Here is a 14,554-nt window from a genome sequence, read left to right on the forward strand (position 1 = left end):
ATCTCACCAGCGACTTTCCAGCGATCCCTATCAGGTCGCATCGTTTTCGGGATCGCTGGTAAGTCGTTGTGTATGACTGGGCCTTTAGGGTTCATTTTGATGAGCCAATAATTGTGAACAGGTGTTTGTTAGAATACGTGTTTGCCAATAATTAGCTGGTGTAGTTATGCCAGTAATCATCTGATAAACAAGCAAAACACTCCTTCTTTAGGTGACTGAATAGTCCATGTTAATAATGAAATCACCATTCTCAGCTGCACATCGTCCTCTCTGAACAGAACTATGATATGCTATGTGCACAGACAATCGGATCAGCAATCATTCTGCACAGTGAAGCAGGGTGGTCTCACATGGAAGCAGATATGTGGTCTTCTAGAGGCTGTAGTCAGCCTGCAGCACCAGTACAGCAGATAGATTTGTACTGCTGATCTTTTCTGGTAATAGATGACTATCTAGACGGGATCCCTTTATATCCGGTTCACATCAATCAATCGGAGTTAAACATAACTGATAACTCCATGACTCCATTGTGGCATGCAGCTATCACAGAGAAGTTATACTACAATTCTTTAGTTATATATTGCACACACGGTACACATATTGTCACATTACAATGCAGTTCTTCATTGTTCTCATTAATAATAGACATATGCACACATGCTATAAAGGGGTTTACTGCCTAATGAGCAGGGTCTAATTTACAGGCCACACAAATGCTGATTGTAAGTCAATACCTCGGCATGATATCCCCTGGTCACTCACAGGATCCTTGCACACTGAACAAGGCTTCGACTTCCTAAAATACTTCTGCTTAAAAGTGTGGGAGCTGGAAGCAATATCTTCTGGCTGCAAGACAAGGCACAATCACAACAGTTAATGTAAGGTATGAACATAAATATAATCATTAACAATGTCTTACAAAATATGGACTATTTGCATAACGAAATAATTAGTATAAGAATGCAAAAAAAACAGATGATGGCTTTTCAGATGATATTATATTCCACAGGATGATTGTAAATGGTGGAATAAATAATATGGAGCAATGATCTACAAATACTGAATTATTACAATAATCAGCATAAACATTTTCTGTGTGTAGATTTGCAACATATCCCTATCAGTTTACTCTTCATGACCTTCTTTCTCTGCAGATACTGGCTAAAAAGCATTTAATTCAATTTTCCCTCAGTCAGGTCACTTACATTGTGCAATTACCAGAATGAAGAGATTGTATTGTAGGAGCAATGTGGACTTTAGCCCTGGTACATTACAGCCAGCGAGAGCAAAAACACAATGTGATCACTCAGTTACAACAAAATTCCTCCCCCTATCACGTCAAGCATGCAATGGGGTTATGCATCCGCATAGGACTAAAATAATAAGATAAAAAGATATGCAGTATACTGCGAGACAATTTAAAGTCCATAACAATGGAGAGGCACAAAGGTACACAATCCGCTGCCTGGAAGACCAGGTCACAACTTACAATGCTGACAAACGAGCGCTCGAAAGCCAACCGGAATGGAGTCAGCTCACACCTCATCCTCGTCTCTACACACTAACAGACCAGGCAGCTGGAATTCTATTCAGGTGGGAGAGGCTAAAACCTCGTAATTATGACTTTCAGCAGCACAGACACAGTTTTCAATTTTTTCTTCTTCACCACAGTGAAATGCCCTACTCTGACCTTTACTCATATGAAGCCCAAAAGAAAAGTTCAATTAAGTGACAACTGAAAGGGTTCTTTATGATGAGCTAGGCCCCCTGGTCAGAAAACCTCTGGGAGTTTGGACTGCACATGAATTTCAATACTGCCGTAACAAGTAATGTCATTACAATATACGGAGATATTCCACAGATTCAAGGAAAGAGGAAGAAATCACATTTTCCTTTATTTTAGAGTATTTGAAAAAAATAACATAAAAATACCACTTTTTGAGAACTAATAACCAAAAGACTTCCTGAATCAGAAATCTGTATGTTACAAATGTTATTATTGTAAACTACCTAAAAAATGAAACGGGTAAGCACAAATGCTATACAAATGCATACCATAAATTCAGTGTGATTACACGGTTTCACACTGTTGTAATACAGACTCTAAAATGTGGCCAGAAAAAGTAGAGATAGTAAAAAAAAAAGATTAATGTGAGCTCAAATCTGCCTACCTCAATGGGACATGTCAACCATTTAATGTGTAGAGCTATATCTCAAGTTTGCCCTAACAGCAGATATTGTCGTTAAAAAAGATTGGACTATTGGATTTGAAATCTAGCCGTATCAGATGGGGAAAAAAAAGAAAGAAGGCAGATGATCCATAAATGATACTGTATGTCACCAAAACGCTATTCTAAGGCACAAACAAGAGCCTCAACGTAGGCAAAAATATATTTGAGCACTGATTTAAAGACTTCACTCCACCAATGTATAGCATGTAATGTACACTGCTCAAAAAATTTAACGGAACACTCAAATAACACATCCTAGATCTGAATGAATGAAATATTCTCACTGAATACTTTGTTCTGTACAACGTTGAATGTGTTGACAACAAAATCACACAAAAATCGTCAAATGTTTTAACCAATGGAGGCCTGCATTTGAAGACACACACAAAATGAAAGTGAAAACAAATCAAAATGAAAATCAAAACAACACAAAACAAGACAAATAAAAGTGGAAACAAGTCAAAATGAGGCTCAGTATTGTGTGTGGCCTCCCCGTGCCTGTATGACCTCCCTACAATCCCTGGGCATGCTCCTGATGAGGTTGCACATGGTCTCCTGAGGGACCATCTCCACCCAGACCTGGACTAAAGCATCTGCCAACTCCTGGACATTCTGTGGTGCAACGTGACGTTGGTGGATGGAGGGAGACATGATGTCCCAGATGTGCTCAATTGGATTCACGTCTGGGGAATGGGTGGGCCAGTCCATAGTTTCAATGCCTTCATTTTGCAGGAACTGCTGACACACTACAGCCACATGAGGTCTGGCATTGTCCTGCATTAGGAGGAACTCCGGGCCAACCGAACCAGCATATGGTCTCCCAAGGGGTTTGAGGATCATATATCTCGGTACCTAATGGCAGTCAGGCTACCTCTGGCGAGCACATGGAGGGCTGTGCGGCACTCCAAAGAAATGCCACCCCACACCATTACTGACCCACTGCCAAACCTGTCATGCTGAAGGATGTCGCAGGCAGCAGATCGCTCTCCATGGTGTCTTCAGTCACGTCTGTCACATGTGCTCAGTGTGTACCTGCTTTCATCTGTGAAGAGCACAAGGCGCCAGTGGCGAATTTGCCAATCCTGTTGTTCTGTGGCAAATGCCAAGCGTTCTGCACGGTGTTGGGCAGTGAGCACAACCCCCATCTGTGGACGTCGGGTCCTCATGCCATTCTCATGGAGTCTATTTGTAACCGTTTGTCAGACACATGCACATTTGTGGCCTGCTGGAGGTCATTTTGCAGGGCTCTGGCAGTACACCTCCTGTTCCTCTTTGCACAAATGCAGAGGTAGCGGTCCTGCTGCTGGGTTGTTGCCCTTGTATAGCCCCCTCCACGTCTCCTGGTGTACTGGCCTGTCTCCTGCTAGCGCCTCCATCCTCTGGACACTACACTGACAGACACAGCAAACCTTGCCACAGCTCGCATTAATGTGCCATCCTGGATGAGCTGCACTACCTGTGCCACTTTTGTGGGTTGTAGAGTCCGTCTCATGCTACCACGAATGTGAGAGCACAACCAACATTCAAAAGTGACCAAAACATCAGCCAGAAAGCACTGTACTGAGATGTGGTCTGTGGTCCCCACCTGCAGAAACACTCCTTTATTGAGTGTCTTGATAATTGCCAATAATTTCCATCTGATGTCAATTCCATTTACACAACAGCATGTGAAATTGATTGCCAATCAGTGCTGCCTCCTAAGGGGACAGTTTGATTTCACAGAAGTTTGATTAACTTGGAGTTATATTCAGTTGGTTAAGTGTTCCCTTTAATTTTTTGAGCAGTATAAATAAATTATATTATACAGTTAGGTCCAGAAATATTTGGACAGTGACACAATTTTCGCGAGTTGGGCTCTGCATGCCACCACATTGGATTTGAAATGAAACCTCTACAACAGAATTCAAGTGCAGATTGTAACGTTTAATTTGAAGGTTTGAACAAAAATATCTGATAGAAATTGTAGGAATTGTACACATTTCTTTACAAACACTCCACATTTTAGGAGGTCAAAAGTAATTGGACAAATAAACCAAACCCAAACAAAATATTTTTATCTTCAATATTTTGTTGCGAATCCTTTGGAGGCAATCACTGCCTTAAGTCTGGAACCCATGGACATCACCAAACGCTGGGTTTCCTCCTTCTTAATGCTTTCCAGGCCTTTACAGCCGCAGCCTTCGGGTCTTGCTTGTTTGTGGGTCTTTCCGTCTTAAGTCTGGATTTGAGCAAGTGAAATGCACGCTCAATTGGGTTAAGATCTGGTGATTGACTTGGCCATTGCAGAATGTTCCACTTTTTTGCACTCATGAACTCCTGGGTAGCTTTGGCTGTATGCTTGGGGTCATTGTCCATCTGTACTATGAAGCGCCGTCCGATCAACTTTGCGGCATTTGGCTGAATCTGGGCTGAAAGTATATTCCGGTACACTTCAGAATTCATCCGGCTAGTCTTGTCTGCTGTTATGTCATCAATAAACACAAGTGACCCAGTGCAATTGAAAGCCATGCATGCCCATGCCATCACGTTGCCTCCACCATGTTTTACAGAGGATGTGGTGTGCCTTGGATCATGTGCCGTTCCCTTTCTCCAAACTTTTTTCTTCCCATCATTCTGGTACAGGTTGATCTTTGTCTCATCTGTCCATAGAATAGTTTTCCAGAACTGAGCTGGCTTCATGAGGTGTTTTTCAGCAAATTTAACTCTGGCCTGTCTATTTTTGGAATTGATGAATGGTTTGCATCTAGATGTGAACCCTTTGTATTTACTTTCATGGAGTCTTCTCTTTACTGTTGACTTAGAGACAGATACACCTACTTCACTGAGAGTGTTCTGGACTTCAGTTGACGTTGTGAACGGGTTCTTCTTCACCAAAGAAAGTATGCGGCGATCATCCACCACTGTTGTCATCCGTGGACGCCCAGGCCTTTTTGAGTTCCCAAGCTCACCAGTCAATTCCTTTTTTCTCAGAATGTACCCGACTGTTGATTTTGCTACTCCAAGCATGTCTGCTATCTCTCTGATGGATTTTTTCTTTTTTTTCAGCCTCAGGATGTTCTGCTTCACCTCAATTGAGAGTTCCTTAGACCGCATGTTGTCTGGTCACAGCAACAACTTCCAAATGCAAAACCACACACCTGTAATCAACCCCAGACCTTTTAACTACTTCATTGATTACAGGTTAACGATGGAGACGCCTTCAGAGTTAATTGCAGCCCTTAGAGTCCCTTGTCCAATTACTTTTGGTCCCTTGAAAAAGAGGAGGCTATGCATTACAGAGCTATGATTCCTAAACCCTTTCTCCGATTTGGATGTGAAAACTCTCATATTGCAGCTGGGAGTGTGCACTTTCAGCCCATATTATATATATATATAATTGTATTTCTGAACATGTTTTTGTAAACAGCTAAAATAACAAAACTTGTGTCACTGTCCAAATATTTCTGGACCTAACTGTATATACTAGCTGTACTACCCGGCTTCGCCCGGGTTAATAACTGCTGGTAACAAAATAGAATGTATTAACAAAAATGTATTGTGCACACAAAAACCACAAAACAAATAGAAATGTAATTATTAAAAGGCAAAAACTAAGCTAATAGAAGCATTTCACAACATATATTTCAACACCACAGATATTCCACACAGATTTAACTAAATTGGCCAAGTAATATGCTCCGTCTGCCCCTCTCCCCGTCTGCCCCTCTCCCCGTATGTCTCTAGCTCTCTGTTTCTTTCCCCATTTGTCTCTTTCCAGGTCTGTCTCTTTCCCAGATCTGTCTCTTTCCCTGTCTGTCTCCCCGTCTCTTTGTCTGTGTTTTTTCCTGTCTCTTTCCCTGTCTGCCTGTCTCTGTCTGTCTCTTTCCTTGTCTGTCTCTATTTCTCTGTCTTTTTCCCAGTCTGTCTATATCAAGGTCTGTGTCTTTCCAGGTCTATCTTTGTCTGTCTCTCTGACTGTCTCCTCCTTCCCTGTCTGCATGTCTGTCTGTCTCTTTCCCCATCTGTCTCTTTCCAGGTCTGTCTCTGTTTCCCTGTCTGTCTCTTTCCCTTCTGTCTCTCTCGGTCTCTCTCTATCCGTCTCCCCACCGACATCTTATTACCTCACATATAAGCTTCTTATACTATGAATGTCTTTTGTTCCTATAGCAACCAATCACAGCTCCTACTAATAACCTGTAGTTCCAGGCTCCATTTACTTTAAAGGAGGCATGTTTATTGGAGAGTAACTGTAAAGCGCGGGGTTAAACTTTCCTGTCAAAACATAGTCTACGACGTTCCCTGGGTCACATGTGCAAAACTTCGTGATTGTAAATGCGACGGTGTGGATACACTTTTCGTTTCACTTTCTCACCATTATGTAGATAGGGGCAAAATTGATTGGTAAATTGGAACGTGCAGGGTTAAAATTTCACCTCACAACATAGCCTATGACGCTCTCGGGGTTCAGACGTGCGAGTGTGCAAAATTTTGTGGCTGTAGCTGCGACGGTGCAGATGCCAATCCCGGACACACACACACACACACACACACATTCAGCTTTATATATTAGATATATAGAGAGATATATATATGTGCATGTATGTATGTGTGTATAATATATATATATATATATATATATATATATATATATATATATATATATATATATATATATATATATATATACACACACACACACACACACACACACACACACACACACACACACCCCATGTTTTCGGACCATAAGACGCACCCTGGTTTTAGAGGAGCAAAAGTAGGAAAATGAAATTTTAAGCAAAGAATGTGGTCATGACACACTGTTATGGGGTGAGGATCTGCTGCTGCCACTGTTATGGGGGTAATGTCCCCAAATTCTCTACTAAGTTACCCCATCCTGGTAATGATTCCCCTGCCTTGTATATGATCCCCATCCTTGTATATATGTCCCTCATCCTGGAATAGCCCCCATCCTGCTATGTACCGCCATCCTGATAAATACTCCCATCCTGGTATAGTCACCATCCTGTTAAATACCACCACCCTGCTATATAGCCCCATTCTGCTCATATACCCCCATCCTGCACATATACCCCCATCCTGCACATATACCCTCATCCTGCTCATAATATACCCCCATCCTGCTCATAATATACCCCCATCCTGCTCATAATATACCCCCATCCTGCTCATAATATACCCCAATACTGCAATATACTCCCATCCTGCTATATGGCCTGTATCCTATGGCACAGAAAAAAAAATAAACGTTTATACTCACCTTTCCTTACTCCCTGCAGCATCGATCATCTTCCTCTCTGTGTCAGCAGCAGCACCACTGACCTGTGTGGAGCCGTTCCCCAGCATTTCGATGTCCTCCTGCCTGCCGCTGAGGTGTGTGGAGACTAGCGGTGCGCACAGGGATGACGTCATCACTGTGCTCACCGCTCTCTACACAGATCAGCTGGCCGGCAGACAGGAGGATATCGCGAAGCTGCAGGGACCGGTGAGCATACCGTATTTATTCACTGCCCCTCGCACTGATGATGATGCTCGGGGGGCAGTGAATATAGCCGCACATGATAACTCCAGGCTGTAGTTGCCAGGGGTGATCACGCGGGCCGGCTTCCCCGCCCATCATCCCGCCCACCTGTCAGCGCCGGCTTCAGCGCTGAGAGATGATGGTCGGGATGATGGGCCTGCATATGAAATGAGCTGGTCCACATGGTCACTGTAGGCGCTACTACAGCCTGCTCATGCCGCCAATGACCCGCTCTACCACAGCACCCTCATTCCCCGCAGCCTTACATTCAGACTATAAGACGCACCCCCCACTTTCCCCCAACATTTGGGGGGGGGGGGGGAAGTGCGTTTTATAGTCCGAAAAATACGGTAGACACACACACAAACACACACGTGTGTACAGTAATTTAAAATAAAATAGAAGGAAAAGTGCACAGCACTGCTTACCCTTTCAAGAGGTAGTGAGATGATCTCGTTTCACCACTAAGCAGTGTGGTTGTTGCTTTGTGACATCGGGCACAATCCTGAAAAAATTCCTGGTATGATGGAAGCTGCTGTCTCAACCGTGGTGCTATTGCCCAGATGAAGCCATCAAGTCATAGAAAATAAAGGAGCGGGCAGCACTCTGCAGGTAGCTTCAGACAGCTTTATTTTACGATGCTGACAGGTGTAACAGACATGAGGGAGTGGAGGGAGGGGAGCACGAGGACGACGGTACCGTTTCGCACCTCTAGGGGCGCTTTCACGGGTCCATACCCGGGAAAGCGCCCCTAGAGGTGCGAAACGGTACAGTCGTCCTCGTGCTCCCCTCCCCCCACTCCCTCATGTCTGTTACACCTGTCAGCATCGAAAAATAAAGTTGTATGAAGCTACCTGCAGAGTGCTGCCCGCTCCTTTATTTTCTATGTACAGTAATTTAAACTGCAGATATTCAGGCTCCATATCTCACCATCCACTACATCTTTCAATGTGAGACTAGCTTCATTTTATCATTCATTTTTATTTTATTTGATCTTCATTTTATACAATCAGCTTGGCAATCTCATACATACATTTGACTTGCAACTATTTATCATATGATTAGCTATGCAGATTCTTGTCATGTCACTGTACTGTGTTGCTCCTGGGGTATGAAAAATATTTTTATATCTTTATTCTACAAATTACAACCTGTTCTCACATTTCTTAATAGCTCAGTGTTTTATTAGGTTGATTCTCAAGTGAAAAGTCACTGGTTTGAAGACAAAATGAAGACGATTTCTCAAGAAAAGATAAACAGTATCATCCAGCTTATCAATACTGGTCTGTTGGCTAAAAAAAGGGCAAAGTTCATCATGTGAGTATCATGACAGTTGGAAGAATACCAAATGAAGTCTGTCCATCCATTCAAAACTCACAAAGAGGACGTCCAGACAAAATATCTGGGTAATCAAGTTGGCTCATCACAAGAACTATCAAATCTGGCGTGAAAAATATGGCAGTGGAGGTGGCTCCTATGCTTCATAATAGTAAGGTCACACATGTTCATGCAAGCACCGTGCAACCCCTGTTACACAAGTCTGGAATAGTGGCCAGAAAAAAGTTGAAGGATCCTCAACTTCAGTATCATCCCTACCCTTTGCTTTCCATCTCATCATTTCCTATTAAATCTACTTCTGGCTTTGGCTAAAAAAAAAACCAAAAAAACCCAAAAAGACTGCATCATAAACTGCCATAAAAACTAAACATAAAACTACTCTGCACAACAGTGCTTCATAAGGCCAGAACTCCTCTTGACAGAGCTATTGAAACTTGTGTAAGTGATACGACTTCGACCTAATAAAGTTATGCTCCGAGCATAACTTCCAAAACATGTATAAACAGTGCCTTTGTGGGTGGTAGCTGGTCTGACCTTTCAGATATTCTAATCTGCATTTATTACAGTGTAGTTACTGCGACTGGAAAAATTAGGAAGATCTGGATGACACCTATGCACTGTGTGCAGAATTATTAGGCAAATGAGTATTTTGATCACATGATACTTATTATACATGTTGTCCTACTCTAAGCTGTATAGGCTTGAGAGCCAACTACCAATTAAGTAAAGCAGGTGATGTGCATCTCTGTAATGAGGAGGGGTGTGGTGTAATGACAGCAACACCCTATATAAGGTGTGCTTAACTATTAGGCAACTTCCTTTCCTTTGGCAAAATAGGTCAGAAGAGAGATTTGACGGGCTCTGAAAAGTCCAAAATTGTGAGATGTCTTGCAGAGGGATGTAGCAGTCTTGAAATTGCCAAACGTTTGAAGCGTGATCACTGAACAATCAAGCGTTTCATGGCAAATAGCCAACAGAGTTGCAAGAAGCGTGTTGGGCAAAAAAGGCGCAAAGTAACTGCCCATGAATTGTGGAAAATCAAGCGTGAAGCTGCCAAGATGCCATTTGCCACCAATTTGCCCATATTTCAGAGCTGCAACGTTACTGGAGTATCAAAAAGCACAAGGTGTGCCATACTCAGGGACATGGCCAAGGTAAGGAAGACTGAAAAACGACCACCTTTGAACAAAAAACATAAGATAAAACATCAAGACTGGGCCAAGGAATATCTTAAGACTGATTTTTCAAAGGTTTTATGGACTGATGAAATGAGAGTGACTCTTGATGGGCCAGATGGATGGGCCAGAGGCTGGATCAGTAAAGGGCAGAGAGCTCCACTCCGACTCAGACGCCAGCAAGGCTGAGGTGGGGTCCTGGTATGGGCTGGTATCATCAAAGATGAACTTGTGGGACCTTTTCAGATTGAGGATGCAGTGAAGCTCAACTCCCAGACCTACTGCCAGTTTCTGGTAGACAACTTCTTCAAGCAGTGGTACAGGAAGAAGTCGGTATCGTTCAAGAAAAACATGATCTTCATGCAGGACAATGCTCCATCACATGCATCCAACTACTCCACAGCGTGGCTGGCCAGTAAAGGTCTAAAAGATGAAAAATAATGACATGGCCCTTTTGTTCAGCTGAACTGAACCCCAGAGAGAACCTGTGGTCCCTCATAAAATGTGAGATCTACAGGGAGGGAAAACAGTGCACCTCTTGGAACATTGTCTGGAGGCTGTGGTGGCTGCTGCACGCAATTTTGATCGTAAACAGATCAAGCAACTGCCAGAATCTATGGATGGTAAGCTGTTGAGTGTCATCAGAAAGAAAGGTGGCTATATTAGTCACTATTTTTTGGGGTTTTGTTTTTGCATGTCAGAAAAGTTTATTTCTAAATTTTGTGCAATTATATTGGTTTACCTGGTGAAAATAAACAAGTGGGATGTGAATATATTTGTTTTTTATTGAGTTGCCTAATAATTCTGCACAGTAATAGATACCTGCACAAACAGATATCCTCCTAAGATAGCCAAATCTAAAAAAAAAAAAAAACACACTCCAATTTCCCAAAATATTAAGCTTTGATATTTATGAGTCTTTTGGGTTGATTGAGAACATAGTTGTTGATCAATAATAAAAAAAATCTGCTAAAATACAACTTGCCTAATAATTCTGCACACAGTGTATGTATCGAGAATTAATTACTTTACCAAAGGTGTAACAAAGATGAAGCATTTCAGGGACAAACCCCCCTTTCATTCATAAAATAACGCTAATATCGATACACCACTATGGATCCAGATCTTCATTTTTCCAGTAACTGCAATAAAAAACAACTTGTCATGGCAGAACCTTTAGGCCAAGATCACAAATTGAGGAATTGATGAGAATTTTGACATGGAAACTTCTTTGAAATCATCATAACCGCTAACATTGTCCATATAATGCAAATTTCTGAAACAGATATCTGTTCTTGTCACAAAAAAAATAAATATATAAAAACAATGGCCATGATCATTATTGCCATGGATTCTGCATGGCAAGATCACCAATTAGGCTCACTGAACTACTATGGCGCTAATCTTTTTGTGGATCCGTGGCACATCCGCACCAATAGTTTGAGTGCCAGTCTCGGATTACCATCATAAATCCTGCTCCAAAAAAAATAAAATCAGAAATTCTTATTGAGAGTATCAGCTTGAGTGTGACAGGCATTCAGGTATTATTAGGTGGAATCAATATGGGAGTACGCATCACATATTCTATGAGAAAACCAGAACCTCCACACATCCCATTAACATGTAACCATTTGTAAACATATGTGGTATAAAATAATTGTGGATGGTTATATACCATGAATCTAGTGTAAATAGAGCCTAACCCCTTGTATTCTCAAGTTGTACCCTATCCATTGGCTAGGGGATAACGTACTGATCGCTGAGGGTTTAACTGCTGTTATCTCCACCGATCCAGAGAACCTGTGAGCGGTGGTTGATCATTCTCCTATTAGAATGAATAAGTATCAATGTGCATGATTGACCACCGATCCCTCCACATGGGGCTCTTCAGAGCTCGGATTCTCTGGGATCAGTGGAGTTCCCAACCATCAGACCAACAAATCAGAAGTCATCTCCTATCCTATTGATAGGGGACAATTGCCAACCTTGGAAAAACCACAACAACATTTGAAGCCTTTAAATATATTATTAATTACAAACAATGTGGAAAAATATTTCTTAATTTTAATAAAAAGAAAATAAAAAAAAAATATAAAAATGAAGCAATCACTTTTTCAAAATTAACTATACTTTGTTTCACATTTATTTATCCCTTCAAGGATATTTCGGGTCTTACATAACAGAATTGGTGACTCAGCTGAAATTCTGGGTCGATTATGTCCGACATACCGTAACAGTCTGATTATTTTTATGGCTGGAAACACCATAGGGTTATGAACTATTTTTTACAAGGTTTTCTTACATATTTAATCAACAAGCATGAATATTCAGAGCAAGTGCACATGTGCTGCCTGCTAAAACTGGTAGAACAGTAAAATGTAAAATAACAGGTTCTTGTGTATAGCGGCAGTATTATATTAACTTGATATATAAAACCCTCCATACCTGAACCTAAGTTGCAATTTTACCCCTTTTTTGACAAGGAGCCTATTTAACTTTTGTGAGAAGAGATCTTAAACCTTTTTGATACACAGTGCCTGCTAGGATAATGATTAATTAATAATAATAATAATAAAAAAAAAAACAGCCTTAGGCTCTGTGCGCACTGGGAAATGGAATTTTCTTGAGAAAATTCCGCATGTCCTCAAAGATTACCGCACCCGCGGTAAAAAACCGCGGGAAACCGCATCCGAAAACCGCATGCGGTTTGCCGCGGTTTTACCGCGGTATTATTCGCGGTTTTGCCGCGTGCGGGTTGGGATGTGCTTTATTGCATTCAATGCAATAAAGCACATTGAAGAGAAAAAAAAAAAATACATTTAATTCTGATAGTAGATAGACAGAAGAATAGATAGAGGGATAGATAGATAGACAGACAGATAGAGGGATAGATAGAGGGATAGATAGAGGACAGATCGCTGCATTTCCCACGGTCGGCAGTGAGTTCACATTACCGGCCATGGGAAATGACCGGTAATTACCTCTGCTGTCTGCTGCTTTCATTCAGCAGTGTCTGTGTCAGTCGCGGCTGGATGTAAGCAGCGCAGGACGTCGGAGCTGTGGATTACGCCGGAGCTTTGTTTGGGGGGGGTTAATAAAATGGTGAACGAGGCTTGTTGGTTTTATTTAAAATAAAGGATTTTTCGGTGTCTGTGCTTTATTCACTTTACTTACGGGTTTGATCATGTCAGCTGTCACATAGACGCTGCCATGATCAAGCCTGGAGTTAATGGCGGTGGTCCCCCACCACCATTAACCCCTTGTATTACCTTGCTGCCACTGCTACACGGTGGCAAGAAGAGCCGAGGACACTCCGGTAGTGCCGCATAATGCATGCGACATTCCCGGGGCAGCTGCGGCTGATATTCTCGGCTGCCGGAGGGGGGAGTGAGGCGGGGGACATTAACCCTGCCCCTCTCCCTCCCCAGCCTGAGAATACCGGGCCGCCGCTGTGTGCTTACCTCGGCTGGACGGTAAATATGCAGCGGAGCCCACGTTCTTTTTTTTCTATATTTCCGTTTTCTTTCTATGTGTGTTCTATGTGTCTGTGTCTATGTGTTCTATGTCTGTGATGTGTTCTGTGTGTGTGATGTGTGTGTGTTTACTCTCTGCACGGCTTCCTCTTCCTGTAATGACATCACTTCCCTGCAAAACCGCAGACAAGCGATGCACATTACCGGAGGTAAACCGCGAAATACCGGAGGGAATAACGCAGGAAAACGCAGTGAACCGCACAGAATTTGCTGCCTGCGTTATTCCCTGCGGGATTTCATGATTAACATTGAGTCAATGGAGTGAAATCCCGCAGCATTGTGCGGAAAAGAAGTGACATGCACTTGTTTTTGCTGCGGGATTCCCGCAGCAAAACATGCAGCTGTCAAATTCCGCCCAGTGCGCACAGGATTTTTTTTCTCCATAGGATTTGCTGGTGATTCACTGCAGAGATGTTATGAACATTTTCTGCAGCGAAACATGGAGCAAATCCGCAGAAAATCCGCGGCAAAATCCGGTAAGTGCGCACATAGCCTTAAGCTCTAGGGAGCCATGGCAACCGGTGGATGAATGCTCTGTGGGAAGATCGATCTTGTGCAAGCCTAAATAAGTCCACCAGGGTCTTCTCCTCCATTGATAGCATCAAGCCATCGGATTGCTGGTCTTCCTCTTTGCCTTGTTCTTTCTATTGTTCTGACCATGATGTCCTTCTCCAGTGATTGCTTCGACTGATGTGCCCACAAGTCTTAGCTTGGTGATCCTTGCTTCCAGTGACATGTCTGGCTTGATTTGTTTGT

At 42.4% G+C, this 14,554-nt stretch overlaps 1 protein-coding gene across 3 annotated transcripts in view; it reads right to left on the reverse strand.

The window, feature by feature from the left end:
- Positions 1–14,554, reverse strand: part of TNS3 (tensin 3) — a 528,788-nt gene that overhangs the window by 286,567 nt on the left and 227,667 nt on the right. For all 3 annotated transcript variants that reach the window (XM_075315024.1, XM_075315026.1, XM_075315025.1), the window contains one exon: positions 735–846. In XM_075315024.1, the coding sequence (XP_075171139.1) occupies positions 735–846 (112 nt within the window). The remainder of the gene's footprint in view (positions 1–734; positions 847–14,554) is intronic.

This window comes from Anomaloglossus baeobatrachus, chromosome 6, assembly GCF_048569485.1.
Source record: "Anomaloglossus baeobatrachus isolate aAnoBae1 chromosome 6, aAnoBae1.hap1, whole genome shotgun sequence".
Classification (NCBI taxonomy): Eukaryota; Metazoa; Chordata; class Amphibia; order Anura; family Aromobatidae; genus Anomaloglossus; species Anomaloglossus baeobatrachus.